The sequence below is a fragment of the Taudactylus pleione genome, unplaced genomic scaffold, assembly GCF_031769625.1.
Source record: "Taudactylus pleione unplaced genomic scaffold, aTauple2 ptg000048l, whole genome shotgun sequence".
Lineage (NCBI taxonomy): Eukaryota > Metazoa > Chordata > Amphibia > Anura > Myobatrachidae > Taudactylus > Taudactylus pleione.
The window spans coordinates 1,306,617-1,331,033 of record NW_028284450.1 but is presented as its reverse complement, the minus strand read 5'-3'; the positions used below and the strand labels follow the sequence as shown (position 1 = coordinate 1,331,033).

General features: G+C 41.9%; 1 protein-coding gene across 2 annotated transcripts in view; it reads left to right on the top strand.

Moving 5' to 3' along the window:
• FIRRM (FIGNL1 interacting regulator of recombination and mitosis) overlaps positions 1-24,417 on the top strand; it is a 207,558-nt gene that overhangs the window by 127,649 nt on the left and 55,492 nt on the right. For both annotated transcript variants that reach the window (XM_088460534.1, XM_088460533.1), the window contains exons 16-19: positions 9,265-9,354; positions 10,629-10,814; positions 19,432-19,551; positions 20,134-20,229. In XM_088460534.1, the coding sequence (XP_088316660.1) occupies positions 9,265-9,354; positions 10,629-10,814; positions 19,432-19,551; positions 20,134-20,229 (492 nt within the window). The remainder of the gene's footprint in view (positions 1-9,264; positions 9,355-10,628; positions 10,815-19,431; positions 19,552-20,133; positions 20,230-24,417) is intronic.

Here is a 24,417-nt window from a genome sequence, read left to right as displayed (position 1 = left end):
TAAAAGATCACCTGAGTTAAGAAGTCTCCAGACTGCCGCCCATTATCTATGCTGTATTCAGAGGACGCAAACCCCCAGGGGAGAGTACGAGGAGAGAGGCAATGGTCCTCAGTGACCAGTGGAGTGCCACACCTTTGGTGGATAGATAGATATATAATATATTTACATGCCAAATCCTGCAGGATAAGAGAGAGACCAGTACTTACGCCAGTAGATGAAGCAAGCCAAGACTTATTGCATCAATTTCACAGAACAGATACATTCCATGCCCGACGACCGTTTCAATCATACATGATGATTTTCTTCAGGGGCTAATGCTGCCTGTTATCGTGGGACATATATATCGGACAAAAAAGTGCCGAATGTAATTGATTAATTGAGGTGCCTCCCCTACACAACATAGCTAGACAGGTTGTGTACAAATGCAGGGCACCCTCTTAGTAATTAATGGTCATGGTAACCAAAAACAGATTCCAACATGTAGCAGGTATACATGGAAAAACAGGCACCAACAGAAACACCTGTCAATATAGACGACATCTAAACATCTATAAACATTGTAGCTTCAATATTGAGAAAATTGGCAAACAGTAAATACTGGTGATAGTGATAAAGAGAAAATATGAATAATAAAAGCCACAAGTGGACCCCGAAAGGCAGGATAATAATATGGTATTCAACACTAAACCTGCTAAACGCAGAATAATGCTAAACCAAATAACCCAATGGAAACAAACAACCCTGATGCCTCTTGACATAAATGTCAAAATCAGATAAAGGAAAGAATACTAAACGGAATTAAATAATTAATGCTCTGCAATAAAGTAAAATGCAGAAAATTTTTATCAGTGTGTTACCAGAAAATGCAGAGTATGTCAGAGCACCAAGAAAACTTAAATGGTTGCAAAGTAAAAACCATTTCAATGATCAGAAATGAACATTGCGATTGGCTACATATAGATTATAAATAATGTGTGTCAACCTCTAGCGCTATTCCGATAACAAATTCACATAGGTCAGTGCAAAACAAAATATGAAATAATCACCATAAATAATTCCACTTGGTAATGGAGTATTGCATAGTATCCAATTGGAACGTCTTATAGAAAGATTGTTGATGGCATCTAAAAAAAGAATATCTCCCCTGTTTGTGTGTTAATTAAAACAACTCGTGTGGGAGAATAAGAAGAGAAACAAAATAGTGCAGATCAAACTTTGACACATAAATTTTAATGACAAGTTGCACTTACAAAATAGTTGTAAACAAGCGTTTGTTTAAATCCATCTATAGTGGCAAATCAGCAGCGCTCTCATAGACTCCGTCCTTGTCCTCCTTGATGGTAAGTAGAGGAAGGCAGTCACCCAGCTCTGGATACTAGGATGTGCCAATGAGGAAGGATACTCCGAACAGCGCTCCACCACTTAGCCCACGCTTAACGCGTTTCAGACAGTCCTTCGTCAGAAGCGTGTTTGATGGCTAACCATACACAGTATATATACCTTGCCTAATACATCACACATCTGTGTCCAATTGCCGCTATTCGGCACATATTTGTGACTGCGCATGCGCACAGTCACCAGAGTCCCGGAAACAAGATGGCCGTGCGTTCCACGGCTCCCGGAAGTAAGTACCAGACGAGGTTAATGCGTTCCACCTGCATCCACTCACCACTACTAATCATGCAGCTGCGCATTAACAGTTCACATGATCCCTAAGGCACAATGAACGTGCGTTCCATAACTCCTGGAAGTCAGTTCTTCAATCTTAGATAGTTCATTCGTTCCACCCAAAATCCATAATGTTTAGTGGGTCCAGTCCTTAATTAACAAATCCAATATTGATCTCTCATCCACTTATGTGGATCATAGCAGCAGGTAAAAGTATCAAGTCCATATATATAATCCATGTGTAATCACATATAAAACGAGATAAAATATGTATGTATTAGTATATAAAAAATATAAATATACACAAATAAAATAAGAAGAGGTAATTATGTAAAAGAATAAATAGATAAAAAGTGCAGGCAAAACATACTCACATAAATAATTTATTACATTTAAAAAGCAATTCAATTCAAAATCCCCATTTAGTCCACTGGATACAAGAGTCCCTAATTGGTGGATCCACCTCATCTCTGTATGCGAGAGACGTTTATCTAAGTCTCTCGTTCTCCATTTTGATAGAATTACTTGTATAACTAAGCAATTTATTAAAAAACACTCCTTCGAGTTATGGTGTTTTTTTGAAGTGCATTGAGACCGTATGGGTCTCCAATCCTTTATGGATATTGTATATGTGTTCCGGACACCTTATTTTTAAATTCTTGCTTGTCTTGTCTACATAAAATAGGCCACATGCACACTCCAAGATATAAATGGCATTTTTGGAGTGGCATGTTATAAAATCCTTAATAGGATATGTCACACCTTTAATGGTGAATTCTGTGATCTTTTCTTCACTAGATTTCACCTTTTTGCACATTAAACAACTTCCACAATGGTGGAAACCCTTAGTTCTGATACTTTGTCATTTTTCAATATCCACACTACTACTAACCAGTTTGTCTTTTAAAGAAGGCGCCTTTCTATAAATAAATTTTGGTCTTTCTGGAATAATATTACCAATTATTGGATCTTGTTTACGTATATTCCAATTTTTTGTAAAGACTTTCTGTTTCTTTATAGGCTGAATTAAATTGTGTAATAAAGGCCCACTGATGTGCTTCATTTGAACCTAGTTTCTCCTTTTTCTCATTCATCAGATTAACTATATCCATGGTATCTAGTCTTTTAAATTTAAAAGGGCTTCTTCGCTCCCCCTCCAGATAAAAAATACATCATCTTTTAAATTTCTGCATTTTATTGAATGATAACACATTTGCAATTAAGTTTACATTTGCACGCCGCACTTTAGAAGTCTCCATTTTAGATGATCTAATTTATATTAAAATGGATCAGTTAATACTAAGAGGGGTATTCAACTGTATTATAAGTGACTGTATTATAATGACTGTATTATAAGTCCTATTAATAGTCAGGAAAATGTGAACACTGATCAAACGATCCTAAGATCGTAAAATACTGCTGACAAGTGTTTCAGTCTGCTGCTGACTTTTGCAGCAGACTGAAACACTTGTCAGCAGTATTTTGCAGGAGTGGAACAGGATTATTGCTTCTGAGCAATCCTTACCTGGGAGTATAAATCCATCCACTATATAAAGTGCGCCTACTCCAGTTTATTCTCCGCAAACAGATCTTAGGATCGTTTGATCAGTGTTCACATTTTCCTGACTATTAATAGGACTTATAATACAGTCATTTGATGATGTACCCCTAATGAAGTCCCATGTGGGGACGAAACGCATTGGGTCTCCATCGTATTTTGACTAGTGTTTGATGGTATTTTTCAGCAACATTACAAGGAATCATTGCTAACCCTGAGGATTTATGACCTCTACAAAATCATTTAAAGACCAACAAAGGACTCAATAAATCTACTCTCTGTGAAACGAAAGGGAGATTCATCCTTTGTGTCGACATCTAGGACTGATCATTGAAGTAGCTTCATTGCTGCATTAATTGTTGATTTTTTTTAATTATTCAGTTTGTGTTATTTACACATTTTGTATTTTAATATATTTTATATTCTGTACATTAGAGCGCCCTTTCTCTTCTTTCTTGAGATATATATATATATTTATTTTAGAGTATGTGTTAAAATTACGTTATATTTATAGGGTTCCACATGTCATCCGCAGGGCCATATACACACACAAGAAACAAAGAACATGAGCACTCACCTTGCAAAGTAGAAAAAAAGTTCATTTAATTACCACTCAAAACCTTTCCGTGAAACATGAATGCAATCCTACTGGAAAACCCATATTATCAGTCGAAGTTTCAGTCATCTCTGTGACCATTTTCAAGACCACCGGCATCACATATAAACTGCTCTCCACAGAACCATGTACAATTAAAAACTTAACCAGCACTGGTATATAGGGCCTGATTCAGAGCCGAACGCTCTGACCAGAGCGCATACTCTGAATCAGGGCCCTCCTCCATGAAAATGGAGCATCCTCCTGGACGCTCGCATAGCTGTGGGTGACGACCCACAGCTTATGCGAGCGTCCATGATGATGGTCGCGATGGTCAAGACCATCGCGACCATCGGGCTAGTGATGTCAGTGGGGCCGGCTTCACGCGCTAGGCGTTCCCATGGGAACGCCTATGCCTGGCAGCCACGCCCCCAGCATGCCCACCAAAGGGGGCGTGCTGTCAATCAACATCGACAGCATGCCCCCTTTGGTGCGAGACCCGGAGCAACGGAGAGCCCGTCGCTATCCGGGTCTCGCGCATGCGCACGACGGAGCTCCCTCCGTCGTGCGCATGCGCAGTGGGGCAACATCGACCCGCTTGCGAGCGGGTCTGAATGACCCCCATAGTATGTAGGTACACATTCATCAATAACTACTGACACCTGATGCATACTCTTTCCTCCACAATGTTAATAACCATCCAGAGCATGTACGGTGCTATCCCGAAAGTCCATTCACCAACATTACAGCAACGTCACTTCCGCTTTCCAGCGTCACAGGGGTGCAGCCCCATGCTCAATATACAACTACTGCAACTCCATCCACATCCATGTCCCGGTGTGGAATGGAAACTAGGGGCACAGGGCCTGATTCAGAGCCGTTCGCTATTTGTGGTCGTTCGTTTAAAAACAAGGGGTGGCTATTCAAATGATCCGTACGCACATTGCAGTCTGTTCACACCTCTAAGTCTGAACGAGCGAGCAAAACATACGCTCGTTTATTTGTTAAAAACGCCCCCTGGCCGCTCGCACCATACGTCATGTCCGCTATTTATTAGATTAATCGAGTACATCGACCAGCGTATGAACTGCTCGCTATTCTTGTGGTTGGTGTTTGCTACCACAAATTTGCGAGCAGTTCTGGCTATAAAATAACCCAGTGACGTGGTCAATGACGCTGCTGTTTTAAATATACACACCCATAAAAAGCCCGTTTTGACCTTTAAGCACGCCTGCGTTCGGATCTCCACTCCCCATTTTCAAGCTCCTTCCCCTGTTACCACCCACATACGCCTCATTCTGTCACTCAAAATAGCAGGCCCTCGCTATATTGCGTACCAACGATTTTCGGCCGCACTGACTGGTTCGCGCATGCGTACTAAAAACCGTACGCATGCGCAGATGTGCAAACATCGCTCGGAACGAGCGTACTGCCGCTAACGAGCGGCTCTGAATGAGGGCCACAGATCACTGATTATTGACCCAAACATTCACAAAAATATATAGTGGGACAATAGAACAATGGGAATATTGTCTCATTAATATAGTCAGCAGTCCATTAAATGCATCACTTACACATACCACAGTTGGGCATTAACAAAATACAACCAATACAGTTTAAACTACTTAACATCGCCTATAAACCTATTAAAATGACCAATGGAATATTTACTTAATGTTGTTCTGAGCCATTTCAATGCTATTTTTCTAATACAATTAAATTTACTTTTTGTTCTAATTTGCAAGGAGAGAGCTTGTACAGTATGTGTGTGTGTGTGTGTGTGTATATATATATATATATATATATATATATATATATATATACATACACACTACCATTCAAAAGTTTGGGGTCACGCAGACAATTTTATGTATGTGTGTGTAACATATATATATATATATATATTCCATAGACAAAAAACCTTACGGTTTCACATGTCCCATTAAGGCTGCTTAGTCATGATCTGAAATTTCACAAAACCTATTGATTTTCTGCCACTCAAACTTCAAAAAGCAATGAAATTATGATCATTAAGGCTGACTCCTTAATGGACGTGTTCCTTGCGCAATACAGAAATGGTATGCCATCACACCCTGTGGTTAACTGCAGATTCAGCACTCTCACAGAATGAGATTGCTGTCACAAAATGGTGGAGCTGCTAATTCACAGAATTGTGCTTATTGGAATACACACATGCAGTCTATGCAACTGAGGTTTGAGCAGTAATGTGGCTCCCACATCCCACTCAGTGCCCACAATCTTCCCATTTGATCACCAAAACAAACTCACTGGCTTCCAACATCCTTCTCACTGCATACATTTGTCTCATTTAGAATACACGTTCAGCTCCCTTATTTTTAAAAATATACTCTGTCTATGCATGTACACTTGCTTCCCCTATATGCCTCCATGCTGCTATATATTCCCCAATCCCTCCTGCTGTGTGGTCCCTGAACTAGCTGGGTAGCTGGGGGACCCCAAGCCTAGGCTGACTAGCAGTCAGGGGTGATGCTGCGGCTGGGGGGCCCGGTGAAAGGTCTCCCCTGGCTGTGGCGTCACCCCCCCTGCTAGAAGGAGTCCGGTGCTGGTTCTGGTAAATACAGGGGACCCTATGCATTTTTCCCCCCTGTATTTCCAGAACTAGGACCGTCTCAGCCCTGTGCTGGTTGCGCTAAATCTGGGGGACCCCTATATCATTTGTCCCCCGTATTTTGGCAACCAGGACTGGTTCTGAAAAACCTGGTGCTGGTTGTGCTTAATACGGGGGACCCCTACGTCGTTTGTCCCCTGTATTTAGCACAACCCGTACTGGGGCTCCAAAGGGGGGGGGGGGGGCTGGGCTATGCCATTTTTTATTTTTTTTTAATTAAACACAAGCAGGTATCACGGATCTACCAGATCCGAGCCTGCATTCTCTGTGGGCCCCGGGCTCTGGCCGCAGCTAATGCCTGGTGCTTTTCCGCCGACTTCCGCTGCAGCTATCGCCAGCTTCTTTGCCCCGAGCCCACCACCGTTAAAGCCCGCAAATGACGGCCATCTTGGTGCACCCAAGTGAAGCCACAGTTATTACACCTGCTGGAGGCAGGTGTAATACAGTTTAAAACCTGTAACTTTCTAATTTACCTGAACCCCAAAAGCACGTACCCTGGCACAATAGCTACCTAATAAAACAAACCCCAAGTCTAAATTCACCCCCTAACCTGAGTTATGCCTTCCCAAAAATCCCCCATAGACTATAGCAGAAAAGTGTTCCTATTTGAGAATGTCAGAAAAAAGTGACAGTTGGAGCTTTAGATTACTCCCGAATCCTCATTTTTTTTATGTTTTGCCCTGAAATTTGGCATGCAGCACCCAGTGACCGTTCTACCCGGCCTTGCCAAATTTCAGATCCGCACCTCTAATAGCTTTTGAGGTGTAGCCCCTTGAACACCCTGCCCCTCCCCCCCCCCCTAGAATTATCTATGGAGAAATCCGTTTTTTTAGATGTAGCCTTAATATAAGGGCACGACTGTTCCCTTATAATATTATACACAATATTGTGCAAAAAATTTTAGGCCGTGGAAAAAATGCTGCAAAGTAGGAATGCTTTAAAAAATAAGTGTTAATAGTTTATTTTTTATCAATTAACAAAATGCAGAGTTAATGAACAGAAGTGAAATGAAATCAAATCAATATTTTGTGTGACCACCCTTTTACCTAGAAGAATTGATGCTGTTTTTAAGGCACACTTGCACAAAGTGAGGGATTTTATATATGATTAACCAATCATACCAAACATGTGATAATTATCATCATTTTCATATGTAGGTTGAAAGTCTAGCTGAAACAGAAACAGCTGTGTAGGAGGCTTAAAACTGGGTGAGGAACAGCCAAACTCTGCTACAAAGCTGAGGTTGTGGAAGACTGTTTCATGTCACAGGTCATACACTATGGCAAGACCGAGCACAGCAACAAGACACGAATTAGTTATACTGCATCAGCAAGGTCTCTCCCAGGCAAAGATTTCAAAGCAGACTGGAGTTTCAAGATGTGTTGTTCAAGCTGTTTTGAAGTAGCACAAAGAAACTGGCAACGTTAAGGACCGAAGACGCAGTGGTCGGTCAAGTGCATCAGATGAAAGACACCTCATGTTTACTTCCTTTTGAAATTGGAAGATGTCTAGCAGTGCTATCAGCTCAGGTCTTGCAGAAACCAGTGGGGCCGAGGTACACCCATCTACTGTTCAGAGAAGTCTGGTCTGAAGTGGTCTTCATGGAAGAATTGCAGCCAAAAAGCCATAACTTTGTCATGGAAGCAAGGCCAAATGACTCAACTATGCATGAACACATAGGAACTGGGGTGCAGAAAAATGGCAGCAGGTGCTTTGGACTGATGAGTAAAAATGTGAAATATTTGGCTGTAACAGAAGGCTGGAGAGCGGTACAATAATAAGTGTGTGCAGGCAATAGTGAAGCATGGTGGAGGTTCCTTGCAAGTTTGGTGCTGCATTTCAGTAAATGGAGTTGGGGATTTGGTCAGGAGTAATGGTGTTCTCAATGCTGAGAAATACAGGCAGGTACTTATCCATCATGCAATACCATCAGAGAGGCGTCTGATTGGCTCCAAATTTATTCTGCAGCAGGACAACGACCCCAAACATACAGCCAATGTAATTAAGAACTATCTTCAGCGTAAAGAAGGTGTCCTGGAAGTGATTATATTGCCTCCACAGAGCCCTGATCTCAACATCATCGAGTCTGTCTGGCATTACATGAAGAGACTGAAGGATTTGATCAAGTCTGCATCCACAGAAGATCTGTGGTTAGTTCTCAAAGATGTTTGGAACAACCTTCCTGCCAAGTTCCTTCAAAAACTGTGTGCAAGTGTACCTAAAACAATTAATGCTGTTTTGGAGGCATTAAGGGCCATACATCTCATAACTACGCCATGTCACCACAACCCCCCATCTGCTGCAGCCCTGTAGCTGGCTTGGGCCCGGCCACTGGGATGTGCTGGGAAGGGCAGGAGGATCATGGATGAGAGATTTGTATTGCAGCTACTATAAGCATTATCAGCTGGAGCACCTCTCCAGCAGAAACATCACTCTGGAGATGGGGGAAGCACTTCACAGAGGAGGAGTGGTGGCCAGAGCTTGTCTGCAGGTTCAGCAGAGGGATGGACACCGGAGTCCAATGGTTACTAACCATCAGTATTTTTGTTCCGATTGTAATAATTTTACCATTTGATGGTGGTGGTCCGGTGTTTGCCACCTTCGAACATAAATCATTCAATGGTGTTCCGATAGTGGTTTGTTTTTGTTTATTATTCCTGATAGCTATGCCTCCCCCTGGCTCCTTTCTGGCTACTATGTGTGTCTATAAAGACAGAAAAAGAGAAAATAATGTATATTAACTGTACTTTTGCTCTTGATGATTGCACTGATTGTTGTAATGCTTGTGTACAGGTGAAGTCTTCTCCTAATGACTCTTACCAGCTAACTCATCTTACTGTCCTGCTTAGACGTCTGCTCTTTTTACTGGATGCTGATCACCAGGTATTACACTCCATTTTATTCTAATAGTTTATTATGTGAAATTGTTAACAAATCTCTCGCACCATTCTTGTTTATTATCTATTCCAGTGCTTGTAGTTTTGAAGACTGGAAGATTGATGCAGAAAGTTGGACTATTCATAATCTGTTGTTAAGTTTACACCTTATTGTATGGTTGAGGCAATAACTACACAGAGTAGTGAATCATTACTAATTATTAAGGTCAATTTTCTGTAATAACTAATGTTGGCTCGTCAAAATTGATTGGTGTGGCAGAAAGTGATTAGGGTGGTGGTGAATTATAACCAGAGTAGAATTTATGGGCTCAATTCAACGCAAATAGAAATAGCGCTGGGAAGGAGCTCCCTGAGATATTCAATAAAGCGCGCTGTTAACCCCGACTAAGGATTTCTTCTCGCATCCCTCCTGGGTGCGAGCAGAAATCCGACAAAACTACAGGCGCGATGCTGTTTTCTACCCTTAGCGACGCAGAAACAGCATCACTCCGGGCAGTTTAGTCGGAGAATGCCGGTTCTCGCGACTAAACACCATGTTTAAGGTGCGAGGAGCGCTAGAACCAGCATTCTCCAATAAACAAGCGCAAGAAATTGAATAGCTATGGGAGCTCCTTCCCGGCGCTGTTCAATTCGCGTTGAATTGAATCGAGTACTATAAGACTTAGGGCCTGATTCAGACCTGCTCGCGAGCGCATAGCGCTCACAAGCTGGTTGATGGTCGGCCAGAGCGCACGCACGGCGTGCGCGAGCCTCGGAGTGGCTGTCGATGTTGATCGACAACTTGCCCCATTTTGTAGGCGGGGGGGGGGGGGTTGGACAAACGGAGGCGTTCCCAAAGGAACGCCTGCCGTTTGTGGGCGGCCCTACTGACATCATCCGTGATGTCAGTAGTGAACTTCCTGCTCTATTAAAGCAGGTAGTTCACTCGGGCTTGCGGGAGCTCAGACCCTGCCACAAGGGTCTCGTCGTAAGCCCGATGGTCCCAATAATCGCGACCATCGCCAGGCTGCTCGCAAAAGATGTGGGTGGTCACCCACAGCTATGTGAGCGGCCTGGAGGCAAATTTTTTTTTTTTTTAAATCCGCCCTGATTCAGAGCGTGTACTCGCAAATAGCGAGCGCCTCTGAAATCAGGCCCTTAACCTTTAAATCCAGTGTTGTAAGTATGATTTGATAACATTGATAACAAAAAATGTTTTGTGGTTAACCTTTGTAATGCTAATATAGAGTATGACTGCCTGTATGTGTGATCTCTTTTTAGGCAGAGTTTATTCAAATGTTTCCACCAGATCAAGCAGAAAATCTCTCGTTCTGGCAGCATGTCTCCCTTTCATCGCTGCCTAGTGCTATGGGCGCACAGGTGGAGAAGGCACTTTTTACCACAGCATTGACCCAGTGCCGGAACTGGCAGACTTGCACATGGACACTTGAAGACATACAGCAGTTGGTAAGTTTCAGTTTCGCCCTCTTACCATCCATTGTATCTCCGCATGATCTTTTTTTTTTTTTTTTCCTTTCCTCCTAAAATAAAATTTGATAACATTAAGGTGAATATTAGTTCATGTGTTTTAAAGACTATGGTAACATTTCTCACTCGGATGGATATAACTGCAGGCTGTGTTCTTGTTTATAGAGATAATTGAGGCTGTACACTTGTTGGTGGAGATTTAATTACACAACATGGTAAAATACAGCAGTCTCTATATAACTAATTTTCCTGCACACCTATGAGGTGTGAGGGAAAATATAGCAATGTTACTGCTTTGGCTGACCATTTTGGGGGCCATTGTGCTGAATTGTAATCGATTATTTTACTGTCAAATATCTTTCAATTATTTTATTGTAGCATGATGAGAGAGATTCCAGCTGGTCAAATAAAACCAGAATAGCACTTTTTAATTGCTATTTGATATATATATTTTTATTACTGATTTACTTTTCAAATACAGATGTGTCCTCATACACTTTTGCTGCAGTCGCGTCAAACATCCCCTCTTGGTGTGCTAGCTTCAGTTCAAATCTGCTAGTGGCGAATGTCTTTTTTGCCTGAAAGCGCATTTGTCGCAATGCGATATAACGAAGATGCACCATGAGACTGCACTGATTAATTTGATGTTACACTTGTATATCTGTGTGCGACTGCATCTGAATCTGTATACGAAGTGCTATAATGCACCCATCGTAGCTATTTTCCTTGTTAGGTTCTGTTGTGCTTTGTATACAGATTCAGTCAAACACAGATATACAAGTGTCACGTAAGAAATAAATCAGTGCAGTCTCGTGGTGTGTCTTAGTCACATTGCACTAAGACGCATTTTCGGGCAAAAAAGACGTTCTGCGCTTGAAGAGTCACACAGGACCTGATGATATATAAATAGTCTCTCGCTGCTCTAATCATGATTATTGTTACACTGTTAGTGTACCTCCATGTTTACTACTGTACATTTCTCTGTTACCCCCACTTATATAGACTTCTATTAGTTGAAATTTTCACAGTAAAATATAGGAAGGAAAGCAAGTGTGTGTGTGTGTGTGTGTGTGTGTGTGTGTGTGTGTGTGTGTGTGTGTGTGTGTGTGTGTGTGTGTGTGTGTGTTTTAAGTATGTGTCCATCAGTTCTTCAGAGTGTACTTAAGACTCTCCAGTTACATTTTTATTAATTCCTCTTGATAAAAAAAACCAGTGCTGCTGTTTCTATGTGTGTTCCGCTAGAATCTAATCTGGGTCTTTTTAGATAAATTGTACTGCGACCAGGAACTGTTAATAACTTTTATACCATCTCCCTGGAGTTCAAGCTGTTCTCACTCAGCACACGGGTGCAAGAAATAAGTTTATGTATCTAACAGTGAAAAGAGTGGAGAGGTGGACCAGTGGAGAAGTTCCCCATAGCAACAAATCAGCTCCTACCTATTATTTTAAAGACTGTACTTGATAAATGCTACTTCAAAGCTGCTTGGTTGCTATGGGCAACATCTACACTTCTCCACACTTTTCACTGCTTGATACATAAATGCTTTATGTTGTTTAATGTCCCCAGGGCTGTTTTCTTGGTCTCTACTGTATTTAACTTGCTACCTGATCAGAAAGCTATAATCCTGTTGTTTGTGCTGGATAAATACAGACTCCCTCTCCTCCTGTTTGAAATGTAATTGTGTTATCTTGCTCAGTACGGCACCTTTTTTATGGTATAATAAAAAAAAAATGGATACAATAAATAATGAGTATAATAAACATCTGAAAACTTGTCTACAAGTATGGAAGGTACTATAACTCTTGTACCAACTTGTAACTTTAAGTGAGTACAGGCATCTTTTGTGTGAGTACTGGTATTGTTTTTTTCTGAGTACAGGTAACTATTATCATTGATAAAAACCCTGGTCTTGTTACCGGAATGCATCGGACTAGGAAGTGTGTGGTTTGTGTTGATTTTCATTTTTAGAAATATATCTGACTTTGGCACCTGTTTTGTATCAGAGTAGTGAAGGATGAAAACCTGCTGATGCCTTTAGGGAAGGGCTCTAGAACTAGATTTCTGTACAATTGCTCCCTCTGCAGGAGCTTTCCATTGTTGCACACCACAAGAGTTTATCTTCATTTTTAATATTGTCTGTTGTATAGCATTCTTGACTGTGACTTGTGATCTTTTTTGTTGGTCGTCTTTGTACTAAATTGTTTGCATTGAATAACCTTGTAATGCTTTTTAGGTGTACTCATTATGATGACCCATCACACCATACACTTGCTCTCTGCGATGTGGTAGTACTTGCCAATTAAACTGTACTAAGGATGCTGCAATTGTTAATGAGTACTAAGGATGCTTCTTTGGTTAACAGTCTGTTAGAAGTCACACTGACCTACTTGTAATTAGGTAACAGTACTATTGGACTGTGCTCTTGACTTAATTGTTCTAGTGTCCACAACTCTGTTTTGGAATATTTGTAGATGTGAATCTCTCTCCTATGTGTGTGTTGTCCTCCTATGTTTGGGCAGCATTATCCTGTTTTAGCTAGCAAGACCCAATTTTATATATGGTGAATCCATCATTTCAACTCCAGATCACTTTTAACTGCTGTGGTTGACCCAGGAGGTTTCACTACTAAAGGTGCATACACATGTAACGATTTTTATTACCAACGATTTTCTGTCAGATTATTTGTCAGATTGTTTAAAGTGTATTGAACGATTCTTTGAACTACAAACAATTTTTGTAACTTCCCTTAATGAAAATTGTTCAGTTGGTCAGTCAGAATGAACTACAAACGGGATCGAGCATGAACGATAATCATTCATTGTTATAACTCAGAAACTGAACGATTTTTTCAACGATTGAATGATAACGACATCGTTATAGTTAAATCGTTCAAAAAATCGTTACTTGTGTATGCACCTTAAATGTTTTTGAACTCACAGTGAACACACTGTTCTTTTAGGGTCCACTCTAAGTCAGCAGGGAAAAATGAAGAGCATACTTGTATTAAAACAGTTGAATATTCATTGATGGGTGAAGCAGTGATCGCGGTGAGCGAAAAAAATTTGGGTCCTACTCCACTGTTTTTGGTTCCCATTACATATTATGTGGGTGAGGGCAGGCATCAGTTTGGACAGAGCTGGGGGCAGTTAGCAGTTGGGATAGAGGAGGTTAAGGGCAATCAGCAGTAGGGGTAGAGCTGGGGGTAAAGGCATGGAGAAGTTGTGGTAAAGCTGGGGCTAGATAGGGAGTTAGGGCGGGCAGAGCTGGGGGCAGGGAGGGATAAGTGCAGACCGTAGTTGTGACAATGCTAGGGGCAGGTAGTTGTGGGGGTAGTAAGGGGGCAAGGGTAGATTGCAACTGGGGCAGTACTGGGATAAGGAAGTACTAAGGGTAGGGAGGTGGAAAGATAGATAGCAGCTGGGGCAAGGAGGAGGTTAGGGACAGGCAGTGCTGGGTGTAGGGAGAGGGGCAAGTGTAGATAGCTGGGGCAGTACTGGTGGCAAGGAGGAGGTTAGGGACTGCTGGATGTAGGGAGTGTACAAGAGTAGATAGCTGGGGAAGTATTGGGGGCAAGGAGGAGGTTTGGGACAGGCAGTGCTGTGGGTAAGGAGGAGGTTAGGGACAGGCAGTGCTGTGGGTAAGGAGGAGGTTAGGGACATGCAGTGCTAGGGGTAACGAGGGGGTTAGGGACAGGCAGTGCTAGGGGTAACTAGGAGGTTAGGGACAGGCAGTGCTGGGGGTAACGAGGAGGTTAGGGACAGGCAGTGCTGGGGATAGCGAGGAGGTCAGAAACAGACAGTGCTTGGGGGTAAGGAAGTGCTGGGGGTAAGGTGGGGGCTGCACACAGTTAGCAGTCAGGGTAAATGGGAAATACAGCTATACAGTTGGGGATAGTGAAGGCATGCACAGTTACACAGTCAGGATTAGTGGGGGGCGCACAGCTGGCCAGTAATAATACTAGGGGAAGGGCCACACAGCCGGCCAGTGAGTAACACCAGGGACAGGGGTCCTCACCTTTCAGGTCGCTCCTCTCCACTAGCACCGTGTTTTCACCTGTTTCTGCAGCACCAACAGGCATGAAGTGTTCTGCACCGCGGCCGATACATCTCCCGCTCACAGCCAACAATTTCCACGCCTGGGTCCGACACTCCCACAGACACCTCTCCCATTGTCTCGGGTCCGAGATCCCCACTGAGGCACAGTAAAAATAGAGGGCTTTGGCAGCATAGTGTGTAGGAGAGGGACCGGAGTGTGGCTGAGTGAGCCGGGAGCATTGGGTGACATAGGAGGAAGAGTGACAGAGTCTGTCTAACTTAGACTCTGAGAGGAGCGGGCGGCACGTCACGCTGCAGAACGCGGGAGGGGGAGCCGCAAGCAATGTGGATTCTGGGAGCTGTAGTCAGGAGAATGTGCCGGCGGCATTTGGTTGAGAAGCCACCGGCGGTGATTGGATGCTGCAGCGCCACACAGAACAAACCGAGCGGGTCCTTTAGGACCCGCTCAGTTTGAAAAACCGGGTCCCAAAGTTCCTGTAGTGTGTAAAAATGCTCTATAGTGTGTATTTTGCGAACCCTGGGTGAAGTTTATGTTCTGGGTTTCCAAATTTTCTTTATCCAACATTGGCTCTGCCATAAAGACTTTGCCAAACAGAATTCAAGAGCACCATTGAGTTTTACATATTAACATTGTTCCAGTAGGCACAGTTTATAGCAGTATAGTGTTCATTCTAGCACCCTGCGCCTGTCAGAAACCGTGTAGTTCCTCTTTCCTGTCTGGGGTGTCTTTTTCTGATCTGGTGTTTCTAGCACACTCTGTTCTCTATCTCCACTGTTTGTTGCATCAACTCAGTGTGCTTGAAGCACCAGACAGAGCCACACCCCAGACAGGAAAGAGGAACTGAAAAGATTGTCACAGGTGCAGGTAGCTAGAATGAACACTAGATTACTGCGACCATAGCTGTATTTGTACACCGTGACCACTGAATGTAGAAGTTTATACACAATAATAGCATTAAAGAACACTGGGATTGAGCGTTTAAATGCTAGGAACCAATTCTAATGGTGACTGGCCGATGCAATAGAAAGTAGGCTGTTGTAGGTTAAAGAAAGGGGATAGTTTCCAGTGCCAGGCATGTTGTTTTTGGCTTCATCACAATCTACCAAATGGGATTTATTCAGTCTGTGTAATGATTGATGAAAATATCATATTATTCTATGAAATGCATTTTTTCTTATACGATGTAATAATTAGTGTGATTCTATGTACTAATTAGTGGCATTGATATGGTGGCTGGTACAGCTGGACAAAGACCAAAAACTGTGCTGTGTGCTTTTATTTTGTCTTCTAATTGTATAAAAACACTTACAGATGTGTCCACATACATCTAACCTCCGTGCACTACAAGTCGCGTTACACACAACGCGTGAGCGCTATGCGACTTGGTAGTGCTGAATTACTTTTCGTGGGCCTTTTTCCCTTAAAATGTGTCATATTCGAAAAGTGTACACAGAATACAGGCATGCCGCTTATCATTTTAATTAGCATAAGCTGCGTCTTATTCGCTTTGCGAGTAAGAAGCACTGTAATACCCCTTTTCCACCAAAAATCCCGGGTCTGACATGGGATCTGGAACACTGGACCTGATTTAGACCCGCTCGCTAGGATGTGTTCACACGCAGGCATCAGCAGCCGAACTATGCAAATCCCATGATCGCTAGCAATATAATAGCACGCCCACTATGTCTTGCCATGCGATCGCGGTATGTATTTAGACACCCACCAACCTGTCACAAGACGCCCACTTTCCCTTCGTAACATACGTCATCTCCAGGAAGTGTATAAAACAATCGGTAACATCAAGTAACAACGGACCCATACGCAGCACTTGTGGCTGACCACACCCTACCGTAAGCACTGTGAGTGCTGCAGTGTGTAATTCAGCCATGTGACGTGTTTAATGACGCTGCGTCTTAATTATGCAAGCCCCTGAAACAGCATTAAGGCGCACAGACACACCCCTGTTTCCATTGATCACCCCCTGTCACCACCCACAAACGGCTAGTCCTGTCACTCATTCTAGCGAGGCGTCTATGTACAGGGTGTGAACGCTTCCCGATCGCATGGACTAGTTCGTGCACTGCGTCTTGTACGCATGCGCACATTGCAAACATTGTCAGTGCGAACGGTTCTGAATCAGGCCCACTGTTCCATGCCGGGTCAGACCCAGGATTTACCCCATTTCAAATGTGGCACCGACCTGGGAATATCCCGGGTCGACGCCGTTCACACCAGGTGCAGTGCCGGCGCTCGGTGATGACGTCATCACCAAACGCTGGAAACTCCAACTCTCCTGAACACCAGACCAGAGCGGACCTGCGACCAGGGCAGGGGGTCCTTCCTGGGGAGGTCATTCAAGAGGCTGTCTGTGACCTTGTCACCGGGGAGGGAGAGATTACACCCTCCCCGTATGTAGCGGGGATGGGGTAAAAACCAAAACAGTCCGGACCATACGGGGAGGCTGTAATCTCTCCCTGCCCTGTGACAGCTGTCAGACAGCTTCCGAATGACACACAATCAGTATGCTGGAAACGGGTCCCGGGTCGAAGGACCCGGGTTACCCGTTTCCAGTGAGCCTGACAAGGGTTTTACCAGCATCAAACCCTGCTCAAAACCAGAGAAGAAATCGACCCGGGATTTTTTCCTAGAACCCTTTTCCACTGAGCCGCTACCCGGGTTGACACGGCAAAAACCCGGGTATTTTGGCCTGTGGAAAAGGGGTATAAGTGAAAAAATCACACGAAAAGGTGCTCGGCACTACCGACTAGAAGGGCTGTTTGACGCTCAACAGGCTAGATGTATGAGGTCACATCTGTATTTTTTTTTTATTAGTTTCATCCTGTAAACATAGGCTCCTCTGTATGGATTCTGACTTTTTCTGTGGACAGCACATCTTAGTATTGAGCTTGGGTGCATTACATAGTTGCATGACTTGGTATTGAGCTTGGGTGCATTACATAGCTTCATGACTTGGTATTAAGCTTGGGTGCATTACATAGTTGCATGACTTGGTATTGAGCTTGGGTGCATTATGGAGCGTACACACAGTCAGATTTGTCAGACTTGTCAGATGAACGATTGAACGATTAAACGATTTGAACGATTTTACCAAAGTTTTGAACGATTGAACGATTTTTGACTACATTAAAATGAATGGAATCGTCCAAGTCTGACTGCAAACCCATCAGATGTCAGATATCGTTATCTGACAAACGGGAACGCGCATCGTTGATCGTCCATCGTTCAGGCATGTCAGATATGAACGATTTTCCTTCAGATATGAACGACTGAACGATTTTTAAATCGTTATCGTTCATATCTGAAGGAAAAATCTGATCGTGTGTATGCACCATTACATAGCTGCATGACTTGGTGTTGAGCTTGGGTGCATTACATAGGTACATGACTTGGTGTTGAGCTTGGGTGCATTACATAGCTGCATGACTTGGTGTTGAGCTTGGGTGCATTACATAGGTACATGACTTGGTGTTGAGCTTGGGTGCATTACATAGCTGCATGACTTGGTATTGAGCTTGGGTGCATTACATAGGTACATGACTTGGTATTGAGGTTGGGTGCATTACATAGTTGCATGACTTGGTATTGAGCTTGGGTGCATTACATAGCTGCATGACTTGGTGCTGAGCTTGGGTGCATTACATAGCTGCATGACTTGGTATTGAGCTTGGGTGCATTACATAGCTTCATGATTTGGTATTGAGCTTGGGTGCATTACATAGCTGCATGACTTGGTATTGAGCTTGGGTACATTACATAGCTGCATGATTTGGTGTTGACTGTTACATAGCTGCATGACTTGGTGTTGAGGTTGGGTGCATTTCATAGTTGCATGACTTGGAGTTGAGCTTGGGTTTATTACATAGTTTGGCAGGTTTATTATAGCATTCAGCTTGTTGCTGGTGTATGGTTTACATGACTAGACATGTAGGTGAATTCTGAAGAGGAAAAGTCTGAGGAGGAGACTTTTTTTTTTTTTTTTTTATCAGTTCAGGGTGAATATTTGGCCCATGTTGACTTGGAAACCAGTGCCATGTAAAGCCAATTTTCTCCCATATGGGATTTTATAAGATGTATTCAAACTATTTGTTGAGAAAGTATCAGTCACTTCTAGCATTAAATGGGGATAACTATACATAATCATGAGAGAGCTAATACTAAAATGGTTACCTTTAAGACATGTCCGCTGATTAAACACAATTAGAATCTGAAACTAGATTATAGATTGTAAGCATAACCCTCTACCTCTGTGTCTGTTACTGCCCAGTCTTGTTTTATTAAAGTTTAGTTCCTAAGTGTAAAGCGCAACAGAATATGATGGCGCTATATTAATAAATGTTTATAATATTGGTCATAGACGATGACTACTTGTTTAGATCACAAAATGGTAAACAAGGTGAGGAATCTAAGAAGACAGTGTAATTTGTATACCACTACTGTGTTAGAATATGAGTCGGGCTCTATATTGCTTGTGACTCATTACTGGCATTTAACCTATTAAACCTTATATTACACTCACAGAATGTGTCACTTTCTGCACTGTTGACGGCATGTAATTTTTGTGGGAAGACAATTGATGCACAACACCAGTCTGATGTCACCGCAATTATTGTTCAGTTGTCCCCTCTTTGTACCAAGCAGGTAAGAAGTTTTGGTGTGATTAACATAGAACACAATACAAATTGTGCTTTTTTTTTTTCCTCTTTTTTTCTAAAATGCAACATTTTGGTTAAATTGCTTCTCATTTAAATGGCTACATTTCAGTACAAATAATTTTATAGCAAGAGGCCTTTTTTAATTAAAGTAGATTATGTTTTCCAACTCATCAAGACAGTTCTGTGCACATTTATATCTTACCAAAGTTAATAACGGTGGTGCATTGCCATCACAATTACTTTGTATATTAATGTAGAAGTTACCGACATGAAATGATTCTCAAAGCATGATTCATGCTTCAAAATAGTCTGTTATTATGGAATTAAATGTTTTATTGTTTTTCTGAGATATTTAGTAGATTTACAACAGAATTGTATCTGCATATATAATAGTGTTTATCTTTTAAAAGTTTTTTTCTTACAGAGGACTGTGGACAGTAGGTAGAAACATTCTGCAATGCAGTATTTAACCCTGTAATGTTTGATGCTCAAAATATGTATATTTTATGCAAGACATACAGTATGTGTTACAGCAAGGAACAATAACGTATTGCTTTATCTGTAACAGATCTCAGAACAGCCTGCCCTGCAAGAAACTCTGTGTCTTGTTTTGGCTCTCTTTGTATTTATTGCGAAGACTGTGGAACCTGCCATATTAGTCCAGGTATTGTATCTTGTCAGTACTGTGTTTTAGTTCTTATAAAAAAATTGTTTGTGTAAGGTGAAATAAAGTGTAACAAAGCTTTTTTGAGCAACATGCAATTCACACACATTAACCTGAATACCTCATGCATGATATGCTTACAATATCACTTGACTAGGCCAATCATCACTAGAAAGCTTGTTGAAGAAGTCTTCCCATTGTGCCACTTGCACAATAAGGTCACAACACTGCCCACTGAAACTTGTCTCCAAACGGGAATTACCAGCCAGCTCTAGATATCTAACATGGAATTCTCACAGCAGCCAAAGGTAATACAACAGTTAACACTGCTGCTAGTTTTGTCCGCAAAAGGTGCTAGTACATCAGCTTCTTTAACTGCCTCATTCTAGTCTCCTATAAATACAGACAAAACTGAACTTTACTTTAAAGGAGCAGTACAAAATACCAGAACTGACCTCAGCGAATTGTAATCAATGGTCTTAAATTATAGATTTAAGGAAAACAAATCTGAAATTTAATTTTCTTCAGATTTTTGCCTTCACAAAGAGACCAGTGGAGCAAGTAAGTGATACACGGTTTTCTTAGTCTTTAAAATGGGTCAAGTTAGGACTTCGGGGGTGGAGCATCGGGAGTGGGCGCTTTTTACAACAGCTCCTCCACTTAAGCTTGAATCGGCATCCATCTAGCCTTTAAAATATGTTATACTCTGAATATTTTCAGTCATCTACCTTCATAAGGGCTCCAGGAGTCGGTGACGTCCTGAATGTTGAACGGATCATTCTATATTCCCCGGATCTCAGCCTTTCAAAAAAAAAAGGCATCTATGACCACCGTGCTGACTGGCGCGATCTCCAGGCTTTCCCCCTGAGTAAAATAAGCCTGTGTACAGCGCACTCCTCCACACCCATTCCTCCTAACCTCCCGACTGCCCTTGGATACTCTCCGCTTATTGTCTGGCTAGACAGCTGCAGGGTATCCGGTGATTCTGCGTGGAGCGAGAACCGGGCGGTGACTCAGAGAAGTCGATTGTGCAAACCTGCTGTGGTGATTCTTCTGCATCCTGGTCCGGTCGGTGTGACTGCGGCTCCTGGGGCTTGCCCTGTCCGGCCACTAGATCCTGTGGCTCCTGGTGTGCCCCTCTCTTGAGACTCCTGGCAGACAGCTCACGACAGAGAAGGGCAGTGAGACTGCCGGTAAAACTTTGTTTAAGGCACAAAATTATTAAAAATATTGTATAAAATAACCATCAGGCTTTGTGTATAAGGTGTATATGAAACATAAATGAATTTCATGTATGTACATAAAGTTTCTAATTTAATTTCTTGCATTGAGATTTATGATCTAAGTCTGCTACCTAGGGCAGGATGTAATGGAGATCTAGTCTGCTGGAGGTGCGGGATGCAGACTGATCTCGATCGTTTTTTTAAAGTTGCAGTCATTTACAAGGCAAAGCCGGACTGGCTTTGCCTTGTAAATGACTGCAACTCTAAAAAAAAACGTTTGAGATCAGTCTGCATCCCGCACCTCCAGCAGACTCGATCTCTATTACATCCCGCCCCACGTGTTCTTTATTGCTCATTACTTGTATTTCTCCTAATACATGGACAGTATCTATTTCTTCTAACCTATACATAATAAGTGGGAGTTATTATAGAAGATTAAGATTCGTTAAATATCAAACTTACTCTCATTTGCTCTCCTAGTGTTTATTGCATATATTATCACTTATTCACTTGAATTACATATTATTGTTGTAATAATTGTTTTAGTTTATTACTGAAACTATATTGTTATCTACTATATACGGTATAATTTACCTGCTTGCTACAACTGAAATATTAATCATTACCACTACAATTGAATTTAGAATACATTGATAATGTAATAATTTTATAGACATTATCTAAAGGTGGTACCGAGTCTCTAGCTAGTTTATTGGTCCATAGTATGGACAGATTCTTAGATAAGATTCCCACTGATACAATGGTCAGGCCTAAAGTTCAACAACCTAAAACTCCCTCAGTAAAAGAGGTAAAAAATCCTGCTCCTCAAAGCTTATCACCCCCCCCCCCCCCCCCCTCTATATCTCAGGATCTTTCCTCATCACCAAATGTACCATCCCTGTCCCCTGAGGAGCCTCCACCTTTTAATCCCCATCTGGAAATAAAACTAGATGTGGTTCAATCTACTTTAAACACAGTACTCTCCCATTTGGAGTCTCATACTAAACGATTGGTTGAAGCATAGCAGCGTATCAGCACAGCTGTAGACATGAATTTGTCATTGCAAAATTCTGATGACTCGCATTCCCAACAAATTACATTCCTAACCTCAAAAATTGACGATCTTGAAAATAGAAAAAGGAGCAATAATCTCCGATTCATAGGCATCCCTGAATCTATTTTGGGCGCTGATCTCTTTGATCTACTCAGTGTAGATATAGTTAAGATTCTCAATGTTCCTAGTAATTCAGGAACAGTATTGATTGAGAGAGCACATCGCATTGGCCCAGATCGAGGCCCTCACTCCACCCAATCACGTCCTCGACCAGTCTTTGCTAGATTCCTTAATTTTCGAGATAAAGAAAACATATTAATGGCATACAGGGAACAACATACTCTTGAAGTACGAAACTGTAAACTGTTAATATTCCAGGATTTTTCTGCTCATGTAACATTGAAACGAAAGAAATTCACTCCAGTTTGTAACTACTTATTCACTCAGAATATACAATTTGCCCTTCTTTACCCTGCCAAGTTGAGGGTATTCATTGAGGGTAAACCAATGATGTTTGATACTCCTGACCTAGCTAGAGCTCACTTCAATATCCCTACTCAGAATTCTTCTACAAATCCACCTCCAAATGGATGAAACAATGTTGTATTCTCTTATATGATTTCATTGTATTACAAAATTCCTGATTTCTCGATGCTGTCTTCCCTTGTGTTGGGATGAGATTCCAGGAATTCATACCAAATGTTCACATGGTTACCATAGCTATGTTATTGTTTTTAGATGACACAATTTGTTCCTATTTTGTACTTCTTATTTGCTAAACTTTTATTTTCCTTTTTTTCTTTCCTTTTTTCTACTTTTTCTGAGTTGCCTGTGGTCCTTTCCTCTTTTGTCGCTGCGGCTGGGAGTGTTTGTTTGCTATGCTTGTCCTGCTTGCTGGGACGGGACGGGCTTGCGATTAATTGGATATCTTTCAGGTTTTCTATTTTCTGGAGTTGGAATCGGATGACAACTCATCCTAGATACACTAGAATAGTTGCACAGGAGGCTTCTTCTATTAAATTTTATCATGGAATGTGGCTGGTTTGAACTCTGCAATCAAAAGACGTAAGGTTTTGTCACATCTTAAACGATATACTCCTGACATAGTTTTATTTGAGGAAACACTTTGGTTAAGAGGTCCACAAGCTATACTTAAAAGCGCCTGGATTCAGGAATGTGTTTCTGCTTCTTTTGATAAAAAACAAGCGTGGAGTAGCCATTCTATTCAGCAAACCCCTTCAATACACGGTTGATAAGGGTCGAGTTCTTCTGATTTGTCTAACAGTCCATGGTGAGAGACTTAGTATTCTTAACATTTATGCACATAACATCCAAAATTTTACTTTGTCAAGAAAATATCTGACTTGCTAATGAAACACGATACGCCGAATTTAATAATAGGAGATTTTAATTGTCTCCATAACCCTCCTTTAGATCACTCGGCTGGTGCTTCTACTACATCCCAAAGCCATATAAATGGTGTAAATTTCTTGTGTACTCGTCATGATGTTGTTGATTTGTGGAGACTGCATAGCCCTTCTTCTAGAGATTTCTCATTTCATTCTCGAGTGCATGATGTGTTTACAAGAATAGATTATTTTCTAATAGCAGATTCTTTATTCTCATGAGCTAATGATGCAACAATAGTCTATTCTTATCTCTGACCATGCCCCTATACTCTTTGATTTGTCCCGGACTGACACGTGGTACTCATCCCGCCTTTGGCGCTTCCCTTCATTTTTATCTTAGAACGATGATTTTCAAATGTTCTTAAAAAATAAATTGAGGGAATACATAGATGATAATTTAGAACACTGGGACGGCCCGGTTCTTTTTTAGGAGACCTCAAAGGCGGTAATGAGGGGACATATAATCTCATATGTGGCCAGACGCAATCGTGTACGCAAGAAG